This window comes from Mustela putorius, unplaced genomic scaffold (genome assembly GCF_011764305.1).
Source record: "Mustela putorius furo isolate JIRA1106 unplaced genomic scaffold, ASM1176430v1.1 tig00000151_pilon_pilon_pilon, whole genome shotgun sequence".
NCBI lineage: Eukaryota > Metazoa > Chordata > Mammalia > Carnivora > Mustelidae > Mustela > Mustela putorius.
In genome coordinates this window covers 10670214-10696534 of record NW_025421296.1, presented here as the reverse complement: position 1 = coordinate 10696534, position 26321 = coordinate 10670214, and the positions used below count along the sequence as shown (strand labels likewise).

Sequence of the window (26321 nt, the reverse complement as noted above, 5' to 3'; positions counted from 1 at the left end):
AGGAAAAAGCAGGTTTCCCACTGAGCAAGGAGCCCAATGCAGGACTCAACCCCACAACCCTGGGATCATGACCTGAGCCAAAGGCAGACGCTTAGCAGCTGAGCCACCCAGGCACCTTCTGTTCTCATTTTTAAAAAACTTGTTCATTAGGAGAAAACCCTTCATCATCTGCAATAATGGAAGCCATTATTATTATTTTCTTTTTATTGATGCCAGTACTTTATTTCCATCTTAAAAGACCAACTGCAACCAAATGAAGTGAACATAACCTCAAGATTTTACTGTCTTCATAATATAAAAATATGAAGTTTAGAACTGGATCACCTGGCCCTTTCTCTTCTTATCTCCTCCCAGTTCAAATGTTTGCATCTCTTAATAGCCAGCATTCTCTTAGATCTGCAATTGGGCTCAACACATTCAAGCCTCAGCACAATCTTCTTTGTAGTTTTAGCCTTTTTCCGGAAAATAGGCTTCGTCTGCCCACCATAGCCACTCTGCTTCCTATCATAACGCCGCTTTCCCTGGGCATAAAGAGAATCTTTTCCTTTCTTGTACTGTGTCACTTTATGGGGTTGGTGCTTGCCACACTTCTTGCATTAAGTCCGGCGGGTTTTAGGAACGTTCACCATGTTTGCGAGAGCGCAAAGGAGAAAAGGAGATTCTGAGGACTCATTTATACACACAATCTCCACTAAGCACTGAGCTCGTGTGTGTGTGTGTGTGTGTGTGTGTGTGTGTGTGTTTCTTTTCTAAAGCAGTCAGAATCTGGGAATATGTTCTCTGGCATAACAGCATTATCAGAGAAAATATTTCTACCAGCACAACTAAAGAATGAAAGTTGAATCTGGTCATATGAAACCGGTTTCTCCAGAGAAAACAATCAGATGTGTGTATAAATATATAAATGAATGAATGTGTGTGTGCATGTATATTATATGTGTGTGTGTGTGTGTGTGTATAAAAGAAATTAGCTAATGTAATCATGGAGGTTGACCAAGTCCAAAATCTGTCAGACAGGCCGGCAGGCTGGAGATCCAGAGAAGAGTTGATTTTGCATTCTGAGTTCAAAGACAGTCAGGGGGCAGACGTCCCTCTTGCTGGGGAACCCAAGTCTTTTCTTCTTAAGGCCTTCAACTGATTGCGTAAGACCCACCTGCACTATGGAGGGTAGTGTTCTGAAGATTTCTTTATTTATTTGGGAGGTGGGTAGGGGCAGAGGGCAAGAATCTTCAAACAGATTCCCCACTGAGCCTAGAGCCCCACCCTCGGCTCAATATCATGACCCGAGATCATGATCTGAGCCGAAACCAAGAGTCGGACACTTATCCGACTGAGCCATCCAGGCACCCCATAAAGTCAATAGATTACAAATGTTAAGCACGTCTACAAAGAACACCTCCACAGCAACATTTTGTCTGGGTACCCCAGCCTAGCCAAGTTGACGCACAAAATTAACCATCACACGGGCCAAGAGTCAAACATCTTCAGAGTAGAAAAATTTATTATTGACCTCTGTGTTGAATAGAATGCAGGTGAAGTCAAGACATTCTGGGTTTTATCGTTTGTTTTAGTTAGGCTGAAACTCCCAATATTTGACCATTTTTGATCTGCAAAAAAGGATAACTGGGTATGGCTCAATATGGTATTTAGGCTTTCCAGCAGTTGCAGTGACGCTGCCATTATCACTTAGATGCCTGATCAGAAAACCTTTTTTATAAAGCTGATTTCTTTGTAATACCCCTAGGACTTAGCACAAAGTGATGCCTTTTGCTGAAGAAATGCCTGATTAAGGAAGAGTGACAGCCAAAGTCAAGCTATGTATAGTCAGACTTGAAATTCCATCTTCCCTCAATGTAAACCATTGGTATGAACTTCTTAAGAGTGACACAAATGAAAAATGTGCAAACTACTTTTCAAATTACTTTTCCATAGGGAGATTATGCCTTAAGTGAATTAATCCTAAATGTACTTTTTCAAAGTATTTTAACTAAGAAAAGCATCATGTTTTGATAACTAGTCCTTGGAATATTTCAAATGCATGAATTTAAATAAAAATGTATTTAGTGTTAAGAATTAACAAAGCCATGCTTTTTGATTTTCCGGAAGCAAGCTGGTGAAAAGAGGGACTGCTGACACTGCAAATTGCTCTTCAGTCTTTTTCTCTCTGAAAGTGGGAGAGCCTTGAAACAGGAAAGCCAAAGGTAAAGAGGGAATTTTTCTATCCCTCTGAAAGAGGCTATCAGATACATAAAACATGTTTTCTACAGCTGATTCCTGCTCAGATTATTAACTGAATCGTCAGATAATGTAGCTCTCTGCATTCCTGTTTCACTGATGAGCCTTAGAAGTGGTGTGTGTGCTTTGGTCCAGAGAGCTGCCAAGGGAGGGTTTTCAGCAACATTTTAGACAAAGAGCCCAAAGGAAACCTCCAAAAGGATAATTGATAGTACCAGCAGACAGCAGGTGTTAAAGGAATGCATGATGCCAATCTTTTCTCACACGAACAAGAGACCTTATTGATTTATACATTCTAATTCCTTTTGTGGAGTTCTTTTTTGGATGCTCATCTGGATTACACTTTTGACTTTTTTTTATTTAGTTTCTATCCTTCCTTTAAAGTACATAAGTTTTAAAATAAAACAAAGACACCCTGGAATTTTACATTTCGTTTCAACAACAAAGTATTGTCCTCGAGTCAGCTATTAGAATTGTATATTTACCCAATGAGAAGATATTTAAAATTCAAAGTGAAAAGAAAAAGTTATACCCAATAGAAATGTATCATCTATTAAAATTTCAGGAAGATCTACATTATCTAAAGCCATTCTATAATTTTATTCATATATTTTGTGGAGTTCACATATCTTTTTCTTACAGCAAACATAACACTGTAGGCCACAAGAAGCTGCAGTACTATTGTTTCGTTAGCAGCAAATTAATATTTTATATCTGGGTAACTGGACAATAAATAGCCTGCTTCTTTGGATGTGGATGTTGAAAATGTAGAATCACTGCAGCTTCAGAATGTGATTGCTATTTTACAGAGCTTATACACACACAAAAAATACGATCTTTGTCTATATTTTATACAAATACAACAGTAGTTTGTGAATACATTTTAAGTACATGATATACATGATAAGCCACTTGATCTCCCAATATCACAGAAGAGCGATTTAAAATGCAATAAAAATATACAAAATTCAGCCTGGAATGCAGATTTTTCTTTTCTATTTTGACTCAAAACTTTATCATTCAAACGTTTTTTAGAGTACTAGTCCAAACACTTTTTCGTCAGCTAAAAATACAATTTCAGCAGTCCAGCTTATGTTCAGGCATGATGCAATCCATTTCCTAATGGATTCCCAGTTTTTGTTAAATTCAACGGGCTGTTAGTAACATATAGCATGTTCTTCACTCCACACCATATTACAAAGCCCACTTTTCATTCTGAGTTAGAGTCACCTTGTGGACAAAAGCTGGGTTTGTTCTGATAACATTTGCACGTCCAAGATTTCCTTTTGCAAGTGCACGTGAATACATTGTGGTGGGTGGTGTTAAAAGTCTGTTAATGACAGATTAAGTCACAGTATAAAAATATATTGTACACCTTTACGCCTAATGGAGTCCTTTTTTTCCTATGGCTAAAAAAATACGACTGAACAAGACAGAGACGTTTGTAGCACCATGAAGAGTTGTATCCCAAGTTACATTAGCAGCATGATCCAACATAATATTGAAGGAGTGTTTCTGAGAAGATAAACATTCATTCTGGTTCATCTGTACCACTGAAGCTTATACAAGGAAGTGTTTCAAACATTAGCAATAGTTCCGTCATTTCTAGAGCAAGATAAACTTATCAAAAGACACTGCCTTTCCATCCTCAAAGGGTTGGTAACGGAGAAGGGCCTAAGGGTGATGATCTGTGTGTGCCTTTACCAACGCAGGTGTTACCAGTTTATGTGATCCAAAAGGCACTCCGTATGGGTTTCTAGCACAGAACTACACAAGGCGACTTTCATGGATCTATGGAATCACAACAGACTATCTGTGCTGTAGACACGGCTGCTGACACAGTGTGAGAACAAATAAGACAAGGTCAACTTAGGCACTATTTGGCAGAGATAACAGTCCGCTATTGCTAATGAGGAATACTCGACATTTAAAAGACCTCCTCCAATGTCACATGGATCTCAGTAGGCTAGAAGCAACTTGGGTGAACTGGTATTTTTTAATTTACAAACTGGGAAGACAGTGTGTTTTGAAACACGTAAACCTTGTAAAAAAATAAACCATTGTAAAACCTTATGAAAAGACACACACTGATTCTGTGCAATATAGCAAATTGATAAGAAAACACTGTAAAAATGTACCTGTTTAAAATACATCTACCATTTTTGAACACAAAGCATTATATATCAAAGGCCTACATATATATCATCTAATGGCACTTGAAACAAATTATAATAAGTCTTAAAATAAAAGGCATAACCTATAAGAAAGTTTCTGTAAAGGTTTAGATTCGTTTTGAAAGTGCTATATCTTGTAATATGTGTAGTATAGAGGTTGACCAAGCTCTATTTTTTAAAAAATATTGGGCCTATATATGTGTATTGCTTACTAGATGAATGATCCTGAAATATGTACTCTTTAACATTCATTATTAGCTTAATAAAGCAATCAGCTCTGGCTCATGTTTCAGTCAGTATATGGTTTTTAAAAACCGCTACTGTCCAAATTAACACAATATATCACTATATTCCACAAATGACTAAGAATAATAAAGCACAAGCAACAAATAGGCAAAAATACATAGCTTGGAAAAAACACTAAGTGAAATTAAAAAGTCGCACAAAGAGTGGTGTGTGATCAGCCAGGACAACTTAAGTTTCTGAAAACTGTACTTGGTAATAGCTTTTAAAATGTGAGTTTTAACAGTGACCAGTAACTATAAAGATGATATTTGCATACATCAGCGGATAATATTGCTTACAGTGCTGAGACCCTTCCACACTCATGCTTCTGTGTCTGGTGATTGAATTCGTACACACGTGTGGAAGTTCAAACTGAATGAGGTTCAATATCTTGTCTGAGGTCCAAATTCTAAACTGAAATATTTTTACTTAATGATAATCCCTTTTTTTTTTTTTTTTTTTTTTTTTTTTTAAGCAAGTGAAGGCACTATTAGAAATTTCAAAGATGATGATTCTGGCCATGGGGAGAATGAAAACAGCATTGGCAGTAATTATTTTTAATCACATCCAGTTGATGTAAAAACAAATGTCAATTTTTTTTTCTAGAAAAAAAAGAGCCAGTTCTGAGTTATATCCTTGTTAAATCACTGCGCAATTAAAATAAATGAATCTGCCTCATGTTTAACAGAAATAATCTCAGAAAGGGTTTAGTGACCAGTATAGTCAATGTGAAAAACACAAGCTGAATTCCCTCTTCCTCGCATGTGTCTCAAGTCTATGAGGTGGCAACAGGCAAAGAGGTGTTCACATGAAAATTAAGACTACAATGTTCGCCCTGGTGCTCTAAAAGACATGCCTCCATGTATTTGAATTCCATGCAGGGCGAGAATTAGGTTAAAAATATACATATATATATATATGGCGCCATTCCCCATTTCCAAAATGTCTTACTGAATAAATCCTGGTACTCCCTTTTTTAGTTGTTTATTAGCAGTGAAATACAGCCTGCTAAGGCCAACGTCTCAGGTCATTAATTTGACTTTTCCTTAAGCAAATTTTAGACAAAGTAGTGCTTCCACACTTGTGTTTGTGACTTCTGTGTAAAAGTACATTTTCTATTTATTTGTGCTCTGTCACCAATTTTTTTCCTTTTTTTTAAAATGGTGATTAAAGCAATATTGAACACTAATCATTCAACTAATGATTTAAGTAAGCAATCTGTTTCATAGAAACTAAAGGAAGCAGTAATAAAGCAGAGCTAAAAGTCTACTTTCAGAGCAAATATTCTCCTAATCAAAAGCTTAGGAGCAGTTTGAAAAATTTTAAATGTATTTCCTTATTAAAACATATATAATTTTAATGCCTTTGGAACACACTTTTTTTAATAAAATGTATTTTTTATAATAAAATTTAAATACATAAGTATAAAAACTACTGCTCCTAGAATTAAAAAAAAAAATAGGAGCATGATAAAATATCAGGAGCCAAAGCTCCCTTAAGAGAGCAACTCTGATTCTATGAAGTGCGATATGTGTGTGTGTGTGTGTGTGTGTGTGTGTGTGTATAATATATATAGTGAAACCCCCATTTACATTATTACAATTTACATTTATCCACAAATTATACTACTCCCAAATATTTTAAATAATGTATTATATTCAGTAATCTGCACTCATTTTTAGAAATTCTTGGTAAACATCACAATCTGCAGTGATAATTGGCCCTACAAATGAAAAAAGAAGCTTCTGTATAGGGCTAATGAGTGCTCAAATATTTTTTCTTTTTTTTTTTTTCCTTTTTTTTAAGAGATATATACTCTTTTATAAACCTTCCCCTTCCTACCCACCCCAAAAGACAGGGTCCCCAAATAAGTGCTTAATAGATATGTTTCGTAGGCTGATGTCCCAACCAATATTTAGAAAAGTATAATTTGACCTTCAAAAAGGTTATGGTGGTTGTCTAATATGAGGAAAGCCCACAATAACTACTTTATTCAGTGAACACAATATTCTTAATTGTTACTTTCACATTACCTAAGACAGTGCTTATTCTGCTTTAGTTTTCTCCCCCCCTCTAGAAATTTAACGGATTCGCAGCTCTCCCCCAATTTCGCAGAGACGTGTAAAAGTAGGGTTTTACTGTATATATTTTTAGTTGCTTAAAACTTTGTGGTCATTCCTCCAATAGCTTTCTAATGCATTTAATTTTAAAGTCTCCATCTGAAAATAGCAAGGAAAGATAAATCAACACTGAATAAGAAAGATACCATGGGGGGTAGGGCTGTTTTGTTTTCTGCTTTTGGCTCTTATGGGAAAGAAAACTGTATTAAATTCAGCAAGAATTGATGTGAGCAATATGCTTTTCCTTTACTCCTCAAGAGTCTAGTTTCCAACCCTGGCAACAAGGGACAGGGTCCCTAGACAAGTTCCCAAGAACCAAGGGCTTCACATCTATCTTCGTAGGAGACTATCACACCACAGAAGAAGAGACAGTCTACTCTGGGATAAACACCCGTGACATCTGTGGTTCCACGATGGCTTTCGATTCCGAACTGTGGACTGACAACTAAAACAGAATTGCTGGCTGCACCTGACCTACCCTTTGGCCATGAAAGGCGGAAATGATTAAAGAGATCTAGCCGCACACTGACTCTGAAGACTCGGATGCTCTAACACAATGAGCACTATTAAACTGGAAAGAGTGACTTTGCAATGTGGCAAAACATCCTGCATACAAGTTTAAGGCCAACTACGGAGTAACATGGAATGCGTGTCACCTCACCAGGAGTCTCTTTTTTGCTACAAATACTGGTGCGTTGTGTTTAGGTTTTGTTTTCCTTGTATGTGCATAATATAGACAGCAAATATTTGAGCCAGACAACAGCAAAGTCTTCAAAATATACTGACCTGAAATTATGGTATATCTAAGAAACATCTATTATCTCCCCAGACTGGATTCTGAATTCATCTGAAAACATTTGCTTATGAATCCATTTAGAGAGCAGTAAAAATGTAAAAACTCTCAGGTTATTCATATACATTTTAGAAAATGTACATTCTGTTGCAAACTTCTTTAATGAGACAAATGTCAAAAGCTAGAGCCACTGTTATTGAACAGAACTGAAAATTTTAAGATCTCAAAGCAATTTGAATGTGGGACTCGTAAGACTTTACTGCTAATAATGGCTTTCCTAGAGGAAAAAGCATCTTAAAATATGACAATTGGCAGTGAGTGTGGACAAAATACCCAGGTAAACATAACTGAACGCAAATGGTTCCAAAGCTCATTTATAAAGCTTGTTTCTATTGCATACTGGCTTAATGAAAATTGGTACTGTACAAGAGCAGAAGTTTTTATGCGGTTTTAAAGTAGGCACTAAAATAAAAATGGTCCTCTAAGGCAGGGCTACACATAGGTTTCTGTGATCAGTCCACGTCTGGGACGCCTACTGAAAAGCTTGATGGAAACGTGGCAGTGTGGTGCTGGTGCTGAAACTACTGGTGAACGCTGCTGACAGGGAGTGCAGGGAGCCGAGACCTAGAGTGTTTGCAGGATCCTGAAGATCCTGTGTCTGCGGGGGCAGCTGAGACACAGAAGAATGTGCTTCCTCTTGGGAATAGCTCATTCCCAGGCTCCCCACTGAGATAGGATTATAGGGAGGGCCATTGAGGGGTATGAAATTAAACAACTGGGAAAAATCCAAGGCAGGCGTATTTAGGGGGTCACTGATAGAAATAGAGCTTTTTGACAGGGAGAGGTCCCCTGCACCATCATCCAGGGACCCGACTTGAGGATCCAACCCTAGTTTAGATGATGATGCTTGGGAATCCTGGGATAAGGAAGGCCCGCCACCTTGCAGCTCCATCAAATAACTCTCAATCTCCCCCTTTAGTGGCTGTTCTTTTTCAGGAATAGAAATGGCATATGAGGTAGAACTGAATGGGTATTTGAAAGAAAGGTGGTGAGAAGGATGGACAGTGTCCATCTCTATTGGGCACGTCATTCCCAAAGGTAAAGTCGTGATCATTTGGTGGGCAGGTCCCGAGCTCTGCATGGACTGAAATGGAGTGTTATAGAGGTTTAACTGCAGAGTGTTTGTGAATGGCTTTGACAACAGTTCGCTGGAAGGTAAGGACATCACCGGGAGGAGCTCATCTTTTATAGGCACAGAAACGTTGCAGGTGAATGGATCCAGAAAGTCCACCGGTTCGGTTTTGACTTTCAGAAGTTCTTGATTGTGACTCTTCTTCATGTGTCGAGTCAGGTGATCCTTCCGCCCAAATCTCTGTGCACAATACTGACAGAGGAAGTCCTTCCTTCCCGTGTGCACCACCATGTGTCTCCGGACATCCTTCCGGGTGTAGAAGCGGCGATCGCAATGCTCGCACTGGTGCTTTTTCTCTTTCACCCCGCCGGACGACTTGCCAGCGTGTGATTTAAGGTGCTCCAGCAGCACTCCCGTGCTCTCGAAAGTCTGCAGGCAGACCTTGCAGGTGAGGTCGCCGCTCGTCGCGGCATGCAAGGCCAGGTGACGCTTAAAGCCGAGCTTGGTGTTGTAGTTCTTGCCACACTCTTCACACTTAAACGTCTCTTTGTTGGGGTCATGCGTATGGAGGTGATTCTTCAGGTGATCTTTCCGGTGAAACATTTTCTCACAATAATTACACTTGTGGGTTTTCTCAGGAGAATGGGTAGCCATGTGCCTTGAAACACAGACATATTCTGTCAGTATCATGACACAAATGGCAGGGAGTCACTTTTCAAATGGAAGCTAAGCTGCTATGCTAAAACCGGCTGGCTCCCTGCTAACGGACACGCTTTAACTTAACATGCGCTACAAGGACAGTCAATACCCCTAAACACTGCAGAACTCGAGCCGCTGAAGTTGCCACTTCAGGATTCTCTGGTTCGTAGCTATTACTACAAAAGCCAATGAGTGAGGCTGAACATACTCACGTAAACGTCCATACCCTCTCCTTGTAATCTCTTTGAACAAACGGAAATTCTACTCTTAATAAGCATTTCATTAAAAAAAAAAAAAAATCCAAAGACACTAACACATCAAAGTATGTGACTTAGCATACTAAAGCTAGCCAACATCTAATCTACGTTAACATTTCCTCTCTGCAAAGCAGCTCAAGAATGTGTATACACATATATATACGTTTACAACGGCTTCACATGGCCAACATAATAGAAAATATAATCTGAAAGACAAATAGAGTTTAATACCTTTGTAATTTGTACTTAGAAACAAAGGCCTTGGTGCAGTCTTGTTGTATGCACTTGTAGGGCCTCTCTCCTGTGTGAGAGTAGGAGTGAACCTTTAATTTCTCAACACTGTTAAAGGCCTTGTCACACAGTTGGCAAGGAAAGTTTTTTCTTGGTTTGGTTTCACCACGCTTACGTTTCCCTGAAGGGACTTTCTGGGTATCTCTTACTTCTGACAAATCACCAGGAATGACAGTGGCCATCGCAGCCTAAAGCAGGCCTTCTTGTTGGACACTTGGGAACTGCCCAACTCCACTAAATGATTTAGCTTTAGGTGGCTTCTCAAGTTTCATGTGGTCGTAAAAGAAAGCAAAAAGGGACTGGAAAAAAAAATAAGAAACAACTAGTTTGTAACTAAATTTAATTTTTAAAATTTTTATTTGTTATGTGATGCTTTTGAATTCAAAAAGAAACCATAAAATGGATTCAGCTGGTCTAATGTAATATCTGTAGGTCTCTTTACATTTGCCAAAATACATATTAACGCATTGCTCAGAATGAACAGTTCACACACCCCCAGAAATTCCACCTGACAAATGTCGTACTTAGGGAAGGCAGTAGTGATCGCAGGAACTCTCAGGAAGCATAAAACATGACACTCAAAGTGGCACTATGAAGCTTCAATTTCGACAAGGTAAGATTAGACAACAGAAATCTGACTAAAAACAGAAAAATGTTTCTGCAAATATTTTAAGGTTGAAAAACCATCTTAACTTGTGTAAGTAAACTCTAATTGGACTCTGTGTTATAGAGAAATACAGAGAAGCGACTAGAAACTCTTTTAGGCACCCTGTGAACCATTCAGTCCAAGGAAGAAGTGTTTAATGCAGCCACGGGAGGCCTGAAAGAGTTGAAGGCACCATCCAGAGTGGAAATTTGCTCTTGATACCAGTGTTAGCACACACAGAGGGATTTCTGAGTCAAGAGTGGAAATGACTTCTTTTCGTAACAATGCACATTCTTGAAATGGTAACACCTTGTGAAGTTATTTGAGGTGAGGATCATGGTTCCTTATCACTTGGGGGAAAAAGATTTGGTCAGGGTAAGTTTCTTCACCTTTTTGCACATCACAAAAAATGATTCTGTTCACTGGGCACACTGAGGTTAGTGCATGAGCCAGAGTCCTCAGGCCTCCCGAAGAGCTGAGGATATCAGTCTTGGGCACACCTGTAACCCAGTCACCAGTGTGACTTTTGGCTTGGAGCCCAATACCTGTGCAAGGACGCAGCATTACGGAGGCATTTCAGGTAAAAAGGTGTATAAGAGCTTCAATGCACTATGGCTGCTCTGAGGAAGAAGGACATGTACGGATCACATGGCAAAGAGCATGTCTACTTACACAGAAATGTTTGACTTGATGGGAACCTTTGGAAATTCATAGACAAGAGATAATAAATATTATTAACTGTATTTCTAAGAGTGAGAAACCACCTCCCCAAAGATCCACCTGATACAAAAGAGTTAAAGAGACTCAAGTTTCATGACTGCCAATCTGGCAAAGTACTTCTAAGAGACACAGAAATGAGGAGACCTACAGCCTCTCTTGAAAAAGATGTTTTTTTTTTTTTTAAGATTTTATTTATTTATTTGACAGAGAGAGATCACAAGTAGGCAGAGAGGCAGGCAGAGAGAGAGAGAGGAGGAAGCAGGCTCCCCACCGAGCAGAGAGCCTGATGCGGGACTCGATCCCAGGACCCTGAGATCATGACCAGAGCCGAAGGCAGTGGCTTAACCCACTGAGCCACCCAGGCGCCCCGAAAAAGATCTGCTTTTTGAAGTGAAAACTGCATGTGGCTAAATGATGTTTAATCAACCACTACTCAGTTGGACTTTTCCACCTATTATTTACTTAGAAACAAACAAAACCCAGTCTCTTTATAGCCCTTGTTTTGGCATCGGACTGACCCTAGTTTGCCTTTAAGAGATAGATGTGTCTAAGTGACTCTTAATCTCACAAAACAAACTGAGGGTTGCTGGGGGGAGGGGGTTTGGGAGAAGGGGGTGGGATTATGGACATTGGGGAGGGTATGTGCTTTGGTGAGTGCTGTGAAGTGTGTAAACCTGGTGATTCACAGACCTGTACCCCTGGGGATAAAAATATATGTTTATAAAAAATAAAAAAAAAAAAGAGATAGATGTGTCCAGCTGAGTCCTGCCAATTCCAGTTACACTTTTTTTTTTTTTTTAAGATTTTATTTATTTATCAGAGAGAGAGCAGGGGAGAGAGCGAGCACAGGCAGGCAGAATGGCAGGCAGAGGCAGAGGGAGAAGCAGGCTCCCTGCCGAGCAAGGAGCCCGATGCGGGACTCGATCCCAGGACGCTGGGATCATGACCTGAGCCGAAGGCAGCTGCTTAACCAACTGAGCCACCCAGGCGTCCCTCCAGTTACACTTTTGCAGGGGCTCTCTGTTTAACCTAACTTCTATAAAACTAAGTGTATATTACAGTGCATCCCTCTGTGTTTTAACGTAGAGGCTGTCACGAAACAGGCAAAATAGGGCTGTTATCCACTCACTTGATTGAAATGGAAGGCTTGTGGGTTAAGTTAACCAGTGTCTTCTTTGTGTACCCTTTCTTTATCAGTAGGGAGACACAGACAAGGCCTTCCCTTCAAGCTGTGCGAATTGTCTAAATCTCCTCTGCAGTTTAAAAGTGACATTAACACAGTTAACACAACTGACATTACTAATGCTAACACAATATGCTCCCCAGTTTTAGATTTCCTAACTCTCAGGGACTTGTTCTTTTCCTGTTACATTCTCTTCAAGAGACAGTTTCTCTAGCTCTCCCAGAACTATTCTGCTGTGACGAGCAATGGCACTGTAAATTGGCAGAAAGCACTCTGCCAAGACAGGAAAATACCCAGTAATTTTGACTTTTTGATTTCCTAACATGATGCTTTTATGCACCTATTTAGAACACTGTGGGAAATGAGCTGATAAACTTGTCAACTGTAAAATCAGCACGGAATGCAAAATATCTAAGTCCCTGTATATAACGAGTATCTGAAAATATTTCAAAGACTGGTCATATTTGTCATTGTTGTATTATGAGTTCCAAGCATAAGGGGCAGAGAATTCCAGTTGGGGAAAAAAATGTAACTTCTAAGTCAATGAAAAAAAGTATTTAAAGTACACCATGAAACAATATACAGACATTTGATTATATTAAAGTTGGTGATAATATGGAGTAACAAGTAAATTCTGTTATCTTTGGATGTACATACTGAGCAATGAAGAACTGCAGATTTCAAATATTACACTTTTCTAAGACCAGCTGAAATTTTTTCATGGCTAATAATAGCTTTTCATCTCAATATATTACAGAACTCAAATTAGTTACAGGTGCATTTAAAACTACAGGATAATATAAGGTTGTGAACTCAACATTGAATAAAAGTCCACATTCATAATATGCATATCAAATACTTTAAAGAAACATGCAGAGAACTGTAGTGATTCTTGTTCAATACATACCTGATGACAGATGGAAAAAGCCTCAGACCTTGATCTTAGCCAGTCCCATTGACTCTTCGTGGAAGAGAGCGGAATCCAGTCCTTCCCATTTTGGCCAATCTGTGAAACAAAGAATAAGAATGGACTACACTCTAAATGGAATCAGTATGTAAATGAAGGAAAATAAAGGATAAAGGAATTGCAATTTCATGGCACATGCTTACATTCCATACTCTGCTGATAAGTCATGCATTAATTTTCACCAGTTGCAAATTTTTATTAGTTCTAAGCACACTTACATGACCAAATGAATGCAGAAACAAAAAGTAAAGTAGTATTACCTATATAAATGGCATTTTGTGATGCTGAATGACTCCCGCTTCTTTCCCAAATTCAATTTTTAATTTTTTAAAATCTAACTTGCCTACTGAGAGAAATGGATATTAGGGTTATTATCTTTAAATGAAACTGATCAAAATTTCATTAAATTTAATAATATTATGGAACAGACAAAGTCAGTGCATCTGGAACCTTATCAAAAGAGCAGACTCCTGAAGTAAGCACCTCATCTGCCCACGGGACACATACTTGTACAAGGAGGGTATCTCTGAGCTGCACTTTTTGCTACCTGCAACACCTGCTGATCTATTTCCCAGAATGCTGCAAGGATTGCTAAAATGGAGCAATAACTCTGCACTCTTTAGATTTCAAAACCATGCAAGGGAAATTATATACCGGTTTGCTGCAGAGGTATCAGGAACAAAGCATCATTGGGTTTTAAAAGATCACTGTTGAAAAAATCTTAAAATATCTGTAAAAAATGCCTATTGGCATGATCTTCAGTTAACTAAGAACATGCATAGAGAAAAAAATCTGTTAATAATTCCTGATTGTACAAGTAAATGAGAAAAGAATGGTCAAAAGGCATAAAAAACAACTATAGTATTATCAATTGTAGAGACTACAGGGCACAAAGAAGTTAATAAGCTCTGAATATTCTAAAGTTGAATGTTCAGAACTCATGACTGTAAGAGCATGAGGGGGATAATATAAATCAAATGGTTAAAGGACAATAATAAAAGGATTCACCAATGACAAGCTAAGTGGAAACAATTTTACATAATGTTCCAAACACAAATCTAATTAATTTCTCCTAATATCAAATATTCACATACTTTTAAAAATTTGATGTGTAAATACAATATTTACTAGAGAACATTCAAGCATCATTACAAAAGTAATAGAGGTACATTTGAAAGCAGCATTATTCTCGTAGTTGAAAAAACAAGAAAAATACAAATTCAGACTCATAAAAGATATTTAAAAAGTTAAAGCAAAAGCTCCATTCGTTTGTAAAGCACAGGACATGCATAAATGGAAGAACTGAATTCCGCACATCAAAATTGTAAAATAATAAAATTAACTTTGTAAATACTTACTTGCCCAGGGCACATACTGAGGTTTTGGTAGGGTAGTTAAGAACATGAAAGCCTGCTTTGTGTATTGTGTTATTTTAATAATATAAATACCTTGCAAGTATAGAGTGTTTTCATCTCTATGGCCTCCCTGGAAAATTCAATGGACCTGAGAGGTGGGTGCATTTATCATCACTGCCATTTTAATGTGAGAGGCTCATAGAAGCTGACTATCCCGACAGCATGTATGTGGTCAAGAAGGGGCATAAGCCTTAAAAATTCCTTTTTCCACTCTTACAGGGCTGCATTCTAGGAGAAGGGTAGGTTGGCAAACCATTACGCAAGTGGATAAATCCCATATTACATTTAAAAGACAAGAACAGGGAACAGTGTCTATTTTCTCTGTTGGAACTGCCAATATGATCCGCAAAAGGAAACAAATATAAGACTTGGCTTCTTTTAATAAAGACAGTTTGCAAAGTAAATTTTAAGTAATTTATGTAACAGTTAAAAAACTAGCATATCTATCTGAGTGGACAGTGATTTGGGCAGAAACAAATATAGAAGCTGACTAGTAAACAATACATTTTTGTATTTTTCCTGACCAAATCAATTTTATTGCACCTCAAATAATTCATAAAAATTTCAGTGATGCTTATTCTTCAATGGCACTTATAATAAAAACTTTAGAGTTGAAGCATTTCAATATAGTTTAAAATTTCTATCTTGATTTGAAATACTAGTGTAGTCTACAAAATTACCTATATTTTAGCCTGAAATAAAACAATAAATAAAGCCAAGATTTTCATTCATTTTATCGCAGAACATAATTCCAAAGTCACAGTTAATTTCCCTAACTTCAATCTAACTATTTTGAGTTTTTATGAGTGACCCAATAATTTCAAAGGGCTGCTAATTATTTCCCCAAACAAAGGAAACCAGGAGCCAGTTAGAGTTCATTAGTATATGGCTTGATAAAATAAACATTGAAAAATATACCGTTTGCATTTATGTAATGCTAACTAAAATGTCAACTAAACTGATCTGTGTTCTTTTTTATAGAAGTAAGAAAGACTTCTAAAAAGTAACTACTATTTTCTGAAAAGTCTACAACAAAATGTCTTCTCCCACCTTTCTTTTTTATGTGTCAAAGAGCAGTTATTATGCTTTTCAAACGATTCAAATTCTTTGCCTCGATCTAATAATTGTGAAGCAATATACCCATATACCCATTTCAACTCACTCTGAGAAAGTCACAACCCTTCGGACGCCCTTCCAGTTTTTGCTGGTACGGAAACACACATTTATTTTCTAGGGCAACTTCGCATACATAAAAACAGGAAGTAAAGGGAACACTGTGTGTGTGTGCACGCACACATGTTCATCATCCTATGTTTTACATTCTAGAACCGTGACTCACACAGAAACATAACAAGCAAAAATGAATTATACATCAGAGGGTCTACTAAAACAAATTCCTATGACAATGTTGGCGTAAGAACAGCCCTGTACTGCTTCTATACTTGCAATTCCACAGCTCTGTCACTCATCTAACAGCTGTGAATTCTTAGGACACTTACCTGCATCAATAATTTGTTCGTATTTAGGTTAAAAGTCAAACACACACTTTGATAATTAAGGGCAAATGCCATCGATATTCAAAGCTTTATTTATGCTCCCATATGCTAATCATAAAACACCATGAGTAAACAATGCAGAAAATGTCAACATTTGCTTAAAACATGTTTTTCATATAAATAGGTAGCTTGCAAAAGGAAACTTACCAATAGTCAATACTTTAATTCACATGTACAAAACATAACAGAGCTTCAGATAAGAAGTGAAAGAAATTAACAAGGTAACAGCAGACCAATACTGAAGTAAGGGCAATGGCATAGTCAGCACACTTTTTTGATCAGGAATGTTATGTGGAAATTTTTACTGCATTCCATTTCTGTAGGTGTGTAGAATCCCTTATTAATGGAAAATAAGAGAAGTATATCTTGCAAGACTATTAAAAACAGACTGTAGGCGGCATTGGGGCAGGATCTCTGTCAGTTTTATTTATTCACTGCTCTTTCCCCTAAAAGTAAAGTTTTACTTATTTATTTATTTTGAATGAATGAAAGTAATTAAAGCAGAGCATGTGCTTTCCAGCATCAAAATGAACTATAGGCTTGCTCAATCACCATAACAGACACAGGACAGAATATACGTACCTATGTTCAAGTAAAACATAATAATGGTATGGATACAATTTGGTCCAACAAACTAAGCCACTAACAAGGTATTTTTGAAACTTACCAGCTATTTGTAAAGGCTTAGATAAAAACAGCAGCAACTGTTGTAAAGTCTAAAATTATTTGCTTCAGAGAACAAGCCTTCTCAGACTGGTCCGCTGCTAAGGAATCAGTACAAGTAGGTAATATCGACCCAGTCCCCATTCCTAATAAAAACTGCTCAAGTGAAAATATGCCTGGTACCTGCACCCATGCCTGACACACAGCAGGAAGAATACAGCAGGATGGTCAGATGGTGAGATGGGGCTGCTGATGCCTCAAGAGGACAGAAAGAAGCAGGAGACAGGGCAAAGAGCTGGGATTGTGCCTGACCCACCAAAGCTTTAAGTAGGTACCTGATTAACACATTTTGTACCCCAAATACTGACAACTACAGTACTTGTTTTCCTATAGAAGTCATAGTTAACTAAAACTAGTAAAAAGAACTCTGCCTGTTTTGAATGACTGTACTTGATGTTTACAACTTCTGAGCAGTTCATTAAAACGTAGTTCTAGCACACCCCTTTTGACACTTAGCATAAAATTTAGCCATACTCATATGTAGAAAGTATGCTTAATGTACAAATAATAAAACCCAACAGACAAGTGAAGGGAAAAAGCAGACCTGTTTGTTTTTAAGAACCAACAGGAAAAAAACAATGGATTCCAAAGTGGAACCCACAAATCCCAACATCAGTTCTCTCTCTGTACAATTAGGATGTTCCTTGTGGGCCACCTTGAGCCTGGGTATGGCTGTTTTATTACATTCTCTAGAGTACCCAGAGAGAAGGAAGAGACAATCAAAGTTTGTTTTCCAATTCTGAAATATTTTCTTGGTTATTTATTTTATAGAACATAAATGTCATGTTAAGTAAAAATTTTTTTCTTCTCTTTTAAAACCTCTCTGATCCGTGACTTAGAAGTCAGCATTTCCTTTAAAAAAGTACATGGAGGATTCTTCCCCCTAAGATTAGTCTTGTCAAAATAAAAAGCTAAAAACATACACATGGGTGGCATATCAAGTATTTCCATTTTCATCACATAGGGTGATCTTAGTATTTGCAAACAGGATGTGTGAGGGGAACTATTTACAAGGAAAGCAATGGTGCTTGGGAGAGAGCAAAGAAATCAGTGATATGTGAATACCAAGTAAGATTGCTTTATCAAGACTTTAATGGCTTTTAGAGCTTTTCTTGGCTTTGTTTTTTGGTATGAAACATTTCCAAAATACTGGTGCTCTGGCTAGGTATAAAGTAAGTGATTCACAGGTCAGCCCAATTTGAAAATTGCCTATTTCCCAAATTGTGAGGGGCTGTTTTTATGACTACTGACTTCTTATATTCCTGGGGTGACAACAAAAATCCCAGACATCAACTCTAAAAATGTTCACACGGATGGACCACAAACACCTGGAGCACATGCCTCCATTCATTTAGGGTTAACTGACTGATACTACTAAAATGACGAACACAGCATCATCTAGGTTCCATGTTTGAACTCTCCAAGCACTCCTACTGTGTCTGTCTACAAATGCAAATGGGAAAGCAGAAACAGCACATGTTCAAACAAAAGTGATGAGGAGAGAAGGTTTTATGTAGTTACAAAAGCTCATGCAGAGAATTAGTTTTAAGCCATCTCAAAATAAAGTGCACTTGAAATACAGGCTAGCGCTGTGCTATACGAGAAGATATAAGTGTGTGTGTGTGTGTGTGTGTGTGTGTGTACATGCACACACACACAAAATCTTGAGCAGCATTAAGCTGTATCATGAAAAAGAGCCCAGTCCAGGGAAGGCTCTGTATTTGCCATTACTCTGTCCTTAAGCTATGCCCGTGTAACCCTGCAGGTCACAACCACCTCTGGAAACCACCACCTCTATGTATTCCTATAGTTGAGTAAATAGGATTAACTCTAGGCAAAAATGTCAAGTTGGGGTGGCCACTCCCTCCTCCACCTCCAGAGGATACATACACTGCCCAGGCCACCCCAGTCAGAAGAGATTTGGTAATTACATTCCTAGACCGATTTAACTTGAACGAGAAAGAAATTCACAATGTTATGCCTTGGGGTGCCTTTTACCTCTAATACAGACTGTGACACTCTCCCTGAGATGACCTGTCTCCCCCACCCCCGGGGATTCTAAATTCAGCTGCAGGGAGACGATTATTCATCTTTCCACCCCCCAGCACCTGGTCAGCATCCTGGCATGTAGCAGACACTTGATAAATATTTGTTGACCATAACTATAGTCTTGATAAGGGATTTCAGAAATCAGAACAGCAGGTAAACATGTTTTGGTGTTTCTGCAATTTCACATCAGCATAAAGCAGGCTCAGAAGACAAACCCTGTAGGAGGAGGCTGTTTGTTTGCTCAGACGGCAGAGGAGAAACATGGGGAGCATCACAACCACCTGGGTGGGGGTCCCTCCAGTTTCTGTCAGGGGGTGCTGAAAGCTAGGAACATGTGGACACATACTAGCAGGGGCCTGCAGGTGGCCCGATAGGCAGGGAGACATAGCTGGGGTGCGCTCCATCGGCCCAGATTTTCAGAACATATCTGCTTTCACATGTTCTGTCCCACAGCTCCTTGTGCGCACGCAGCCTGCATCCCTTCCGACTTATCGTTTGGAAATAGCCAATGAAGTTTTACAGGAAAGAAAAAGGAATATTCAAAATCTTGGAAGAGGATGTTCTTTATGGGAAATTAAAATGTAAGGATGATGTTGAAAATGTCAGAAAAAATGTCTGAGGGATTACTGATAAAAGAAAAATAAAAAAGGAGAAAATCTACATAAATGTAGTTGGCTCCATCAAAGGACTGAACAACTTTTTTCTTTTTTTGAGCTGCTAAACCAGTTTCATCAAAAAGTGGTTCAAAAATGACAATGAAGTAGAAAAGGAAAAAAAAAAACCACCATAATCTGCAACACTGAAAAACCGTTAACATCTTTAAAAAACTGACTATATAAATATGCAAATGACTAAAAATTTATGCTAACTAGATTTTAATGCTTAATTTTCAGAGAATACTGTGTTAGGAATTTTAGCCAGATTAGTTTATGTACATTTTGTTTGACTGTAAAACTCTGTTCATGCACAGTGGGGGACCCTGCCTGGCTCTCAGGCTGTGTCCTCTTTTCCCCAGGGCCCGCCCCTTGCCTGGGCTCAGTGGAGTTTATGACCTTGAGCCTATCCTCTGGCACTTGGCCTAGCCATCTTTATTCATACCATTCTTACTTCCCTAGGGCTGAGGGTCCTGGCCTCTAAACCTTGATCCTGTGTGTGAGGTCCTGCTGACAGACTTACCTGGTCCCACATCCACAGGCGCCTGGACTTCCAAGTATCACTATCAATTCTGTGCCACTGAGCTGCACCTACAGGCTGGAAAGCCCAGATGCTAGGGTGTGTCCCCTTCCCAACCAGGCTAGCAAACTGCTCTTGCCCCACGAAGTTCCTTACTGTAGCATCTGCCCCATCCCAGCAAGCAGAGTGAGCAGCCTTCCCCACCTGCCCGGAGTTCATCAGATCCCTCTCAGTAGACAGGAAGAAGACATAGTGGTAACATGGGATAGTCTATCACTCTGAGCAAGAGGAGAAAGAGGAGCTTAAAAGTTCATCTGCGGGCTATTTGGGGAACATGAACAAATAAGCTTTTACGGCAGCTATGCATTTTGTGCACAAAGTAAGGAAGACTGCTCACTGCCAGTATTTCAATCCTTCCATTAGACTATAACTATTAATAAAGTCCTGCTGAACACAATCCATATTGATAGACCTTAAAATAGTAAGTGGCATGCTTATTATGTGGCATGCTTTTCAAAGCTTTTAATACGGTATCTTAAATTATTCTGAAACTGAAATAATGGATCACTTTGAAAGCCATGCCATATAATGATAAAAGCCACCTACCTGAGGCCCTGCTCCAAACTCTACAAGGTAACCTTATTAATAGACCATCACAGAATGAAGCATTCTGGGTGCCAAATACGGCCAATGCAGCACCAAGAGGCAACCTAAAAAGAAAAGAAGAGTTAGTTTGAAATTACAAAAGTGCGAGCCAATCTGGTTAATGGCATATGAGCCAAACTGGTTTTTATTCATTATCATATTTTTATACTTTATCGGAAAATCTAGCTCAGTTCCTGTTAGAAACAAATGTGAAACACATAAAATATTTACAGTACACTGAAAAGTGAAAAGTAAATAAATCAGTACCCCTAGATTTAAATATCTCCCCACCGAATCACAAGTTATCTAGATTGTTCATATTTTTATTCAAATATTACTCCCAGTTTACGGTCATTCCTCAAAATTGCTGCTTATTTCCCTCATTTACATTTGAAACACATCTCTAACAGTTTCTATGTAACAGTTTCTGGAAAAACTTTTGAGGTGTAGATCTTGTTCTAAACAACAGCTTGGAGAAACCCTCTCAGATTCCCTCAGGTCATGTGTTCGCAGGCAAGGGTGCAAACCAGAAATGTCCCAGAGTAGAGGCAGAGTAAAGAGAAAGACAATTACTCAGCTCCTGAGTGTGTCTTTACAATGAGACTACCATTCATTTTAAAGTGCATTCATAGGTGGCAAGACCATCTTCAGCAACACTCAAAGAAACACAAACATGTACCCCCAAAGTACTCAAGTTTTCGGATTACTCACAGCTTCGTTCTGTTGATACAAGTAAGGAAGGCCTAACACCAGGGGTAGTAGAGCAAGAGAGAAAAGGGATTGCTGGGAGGTCTGTACAGAAGTCGTCTACTTCATTTCTCCAGACCAGAGTCAACGCTCCATCGTATGTGGCTCCTGCTCCATTAAGATAAGTAGCTGACACCAATGTAATAAATATTACCAGCACCTATTACGTACGGCACCAATCTGAACTTATTGGGATGCAAACAGGCATGACCCCTGTTCTCAAGGAGTCTCCAAGACAGCTGTAGCCATGGCATAGACACCTTATGCCAAGTGAAGCAATATGCCTGTTAATTAAAATAAAAGTTGCCCTTATAAGGCAGTATTAGAAGGACAAAGCAACAATAAAAAACAATATTATGGTATAAACAAGTACCTCAGAAGGTCAGAAAAGGAAAAGAATACAATGGAGTTCTGGTGATTTTTACCTTGAAGAAAGTACATTAAAGGAAAGGGGACATGAGAGTGTGGGGGGGGGGGGGCATGCCAGAAGAACTCTGAGACAAGCACCACAGATTATTACAGATTCAAAGATGATGCTCTGGCTGGAGTGCAGTGTGGTTTATAGACATCGTAAAGATTCAAATGAGAAAAGTGCACTGAATCCCACATACACTCACATACTAATGACAAGAAGTGGGGCAATTCTGAAGCACTGACAACAAGCACTCAGGGCAGTGACGGGAGTTGGGGGGTGGGGGGGAGGGAAAAAGGTATAGGGTATGCTTATTCAAATGAGATACAGAAGTTGGGTGCTGGAGTATCTAAAGCAGAGAGAGAGCCAAAAAGCAGCACAAACGGGCACTTCCTAGAGGAAACTGGACAGGTCCTTAAGTGCCTGACCACAGTGACTAAGGAGATGCAAAGAAGTAGACAGGGCTGTACAACTCACTCCTACACAGACAGACTCAAACCAAGTTAATGGTTAAGTCATGGTGGTATCTAGTGACAGCCACTCTAATTTAAAGAGGTGATGGGCAGAGACAGAGCTTCAAAGAGAAGGAAGAAAAAGATGGCGAGCCCCACAAAAAGATAAAACTACAATGAGTTCTAGAACCACCCTGAAATTCTTGCCTAGAGCTCACCACTTAGGCATGAAGACACCACACTTCAGCAAAAAAGACTATGGGGTGGGGTGGGAGGGAGGGCAAGAATGGGGAAGGAGGAGGAGGGAGCAACACTCCCCTGTGAATTGCCAGTTGAGCAAGAAGGAAGTGACTTCCAACAAAAGGATGGTTTCTTCCAAAGAGCTTTGCACTGGAAGAGAAGAAAAAGACAGGCTGGTAGTTGAGGGGCAACTCGGGATGCCAGGTGGGGAAGACCTGGGACAGCTTCTGTGCTTAGTGAGGGTAAAGAGGCAGGGAAGAGAAATGGAGCATTCTGGGAGACGGGACACAATGGGAGCCTGAGAAAAGGGAGAACTTTTCATCTCAGATGTGAAGAGGGCCTTCTTTACTGAGCTGGGAGAAATGTAAATTCAACCCCATAAACGTTTTCATAAAAGAGGCAAGAGATGCAAGGAGTTTGCTTAACCCTGCCAGTGCCAAGTAGAAGGGTCATATGAGGAGAATGACGGGGAGCAAGGCACTTGGCCAGAGTGAATGTTAGAAAGACGCTGAGGAGAACAAGAGAGGGTGTCCCGGAGCATCCCTGATGCTTTCAAAGAAACAAACAAAATTTGCCATAAGAATTAAATTTTGTTAGTAGTTGTTGGTGGGAATGTAAACTGTTAAAATGTTCTGGACTACATTGTGGAAATATGTAATCAAAGCCCTTTAAATGTTCATGTATGCTGATATGTTGACCTGGTAAATTTCTAAATGTAAGCCAAAGGAAAAAAAAAAGAAAACGAAAAAGAAAGAAAGAAAGGTGGGAAACAAAGATTTAAGTATAAGCATGTTCAAAGTATGTTTTAAGAATAAAAATTGGTAATGTCTAATAAAAGGGGTAAAGTATATGTTTAAGACAGAATAACTACTTAGCATTAAAAACCTTGCATTTAAAGAATATTAAATAACAACAACAACAAAAAAACCTTGAATTCCTATCTCACAAAATAAACAATACTTAACTTCAAATGGATCGGAGACACAAATGTAAAACCTGAAACTAAAAAATTCTAGAAGAAAACAGACAAAAATCTTGTGACATTCAGTTAGTCAAAAATTCCCTGGGTACAACACTGAAAGCACAACCCATAAAACAACAAACTGATAAAATGGATTTCATCAAAATCCAAAACTGCTGTACAAAGGACCACATTTAAAAAAATGAAAAGACAAGCCACTGGAAGGAAATCTTTGCAAAGCACAGATTTGATAAAGAACTTATACCTACAATAGACTTCCAAAACTCAACAGTAAGAAAACAAAACAACCCAACTGAAAAATGGGAAAATATCTGAACAGACATTTTGGCAATGAAGGTACACAGATGGCAAACAAGCACATTAAAAGATGCTCAACATCACAGTTCATTACAGAAATGCAAATGAATACCACAGTGAGATACCGCCATCTACCTCCTAGAAAGACTAAAATGAAAAATACTGACTATCTGACTGGATCAAATACTGGTGAGGATGTAAAACAAATGGAACTCCTACCACTGGCAAGAAAGGTAACAATAATTACATCACTTTTTAGAAGTTGGGCAGTTTCTTAAAATGTTAAACATGTGTCTACCATATGACACAGCCATTTCACACCTATGTGTTTACCCAGGAGATATGAACACACATATCTACACAGAGGCTTGTACATGAACATTCATGCCAGCTTCATTTGTGATAGTAAAAAAACCAGACACAACTCAAATGCCAATCCATATGTGAATGGGTGAACAAGTTGTAGTAGATTCATGTAGTGGACTTGGCTAACTTGCAGTAAAAAGCAATGAACTACTCACACACACAGCAACATGGAGGGACCTCGAAATAATTACGCTGAAAGAAGTTACACAGAAAAAGTAAATATTAAATGATTCCATTTATATAGAATTCTAGGAAATGCAAACTGATCTACAGTGACAGGAAGCAGCTCAGTGGTTATCTGGGAACAGGAGGGTGGATTGGGAAGGAAAGCTCACCAAAGGACATGAGTAAACTTCTGGGAATGATGGTTATGTTCAGTATGTTGGTGGTGGTGAAGGTTTTAGGGATGTGGACATATGTCACAACTTTGCAAATTGTAACCTTTAATTGTGTGCAGTTTATTAAGTATCAATTGTACCTAAATAAGGCTAGAAAAAAAGCCCATGTTTTCATATTGAAAGAAGCAAAATTAATGAGGATGACAAAAATATCTTCAAATGAATTTACTGAAGTATGCCAAAAAACAAAAGACAAAAAACAAAAAAACCAAAGCCAAAAACCCAAACCACTTTCTGTAAACTGATAAACTAAAATCCTTTATAAGGGCAATGACTCAAAATGACGAAAATCTTTCTTTCCCAATCCGGGGGGGGGGGGTGTGTGGTGGGTAGTGGAGAAAAAGGGGAATCTTGGTTTAATTGTAAGAGTCACATTCAGTCCTTACTAGAAAGGCTACGTCTTGGCAGTGCTTAGAGTCACATTCTCAGCTGTTGCCCGTGGAGGAAGCCAGTGCAGTTCACCTGTCGCTTTATAGACTGGCGCATCGTACTAGATGATTTAAAGGCTCCAGGAATACACTCTCGCTGGAACTGAGACCCACAAATAATACATAGTACTGGGATAAGTTCCATTTATCAAATACCAAAGGAAGCACCCACTGAAGCAACTCAATGCAGCCTCTGTACAGACCTTTTAAATATGTTAATTAGCGGTAGCCTTAAAAAGAAAGAAGTGCCTTGCTAATTGGTAGGCCCGCCTTTGATTAATTAAAAAAAAATAAACGAAGTTACACTCCAGCCAAGATAACAAAGGAACAAGTACTAGCCAACCTTGGACAGGTATTCAGGTAGAGGGAGTCAGAAACTGGAGTGGGTCTGGGTAACTTGAGGTGATTTGTTATTTTTGGAGCCACACACAGCAAAAGACAGACTGGAGCTAAGAGACTTGCAATGGGTGGAGGGGCCTTATATAAGTCCTTTTACCAAGGGCTACTGTACTGATAATTTACAAATTATCTTAAATGTAGGTACCTGTACAATTTGCTCCATCCACTCCCATTCCCAGCATGTTTTGAGATAATTCAGAAAACAACCAATCTTTGTGTGCTTTCGTTGCTTTCTGAAACAGAATTAAGTGGGGATTCTTCCAGTTTTTATTTAGGGTAACATTTTTTTCAATGAAATCTGACCTGGAACTATAAACTCACTTAGGCCTTTGCAGTGTTTGCTGACAGGTAATTAACAAAAGGGGGTTTAAATCTGTCACTGTGAGGCTTCAGGGTCCTCTTTCTTGAAGCTCAACCTGGACCTGGTGCAGCCCATTCTCCACTACAGGACTCATGCCCGCTTGCTCCCCTGGCCCACTCTGAGAGGAACATGTATTGCAGAAAGGCTGCCCGTCCATAATCCGAATGGGTACAGTT

The 26321-nt window shown here is 38.8% G+C and overlaps 1 protein-coding gene and 1 pseudogene across 5 annotated transcripts in view; both read right to left on the bottom strand.

Moving 5' to 3' along the window:
* Positions 1 to 200: 200 nt before the first annotated feature.
* Positions 201 to 644, bottom strand: LOC106007437 (annotated as a pseudogene).
* A 7333-nt stretch (positions 645 to 7977) lies between these two features.
* PLAG1 (PLAG1 zinc finger) overlaps positions 7978 to 26321 on the bottom strand; it is a 46710-nt gene continuing 28366 nt past the window's right edge. The window contains exons 2-5 of one of the 5 annotated variants that reach the window (XM_004768799.3): positions 21025 to 21128; positions 13443 to 13541; positions 9927 to 10285; positions 7978 to 9397 (exon numbers count right to left, since the gene is read on the bottom strand). In XM_004768799.3, the coding sequence (XP_004768856.2) occupies positions 8140 to 9397; positions 9927 to 10168 (1500 nt within the window). In that variant the 5' untranslated portion in view covers positions 10169 to 10285; positions 13443 to 13541; positions 21025 to 21128 and the 3' untranslated portion in view covers positions 7978 to 8139. The other 4 variants (XM_013064732.2, XM_004768798.3, XM_004768797.3 and 1 more) reach the window with 4 other exon arrangements.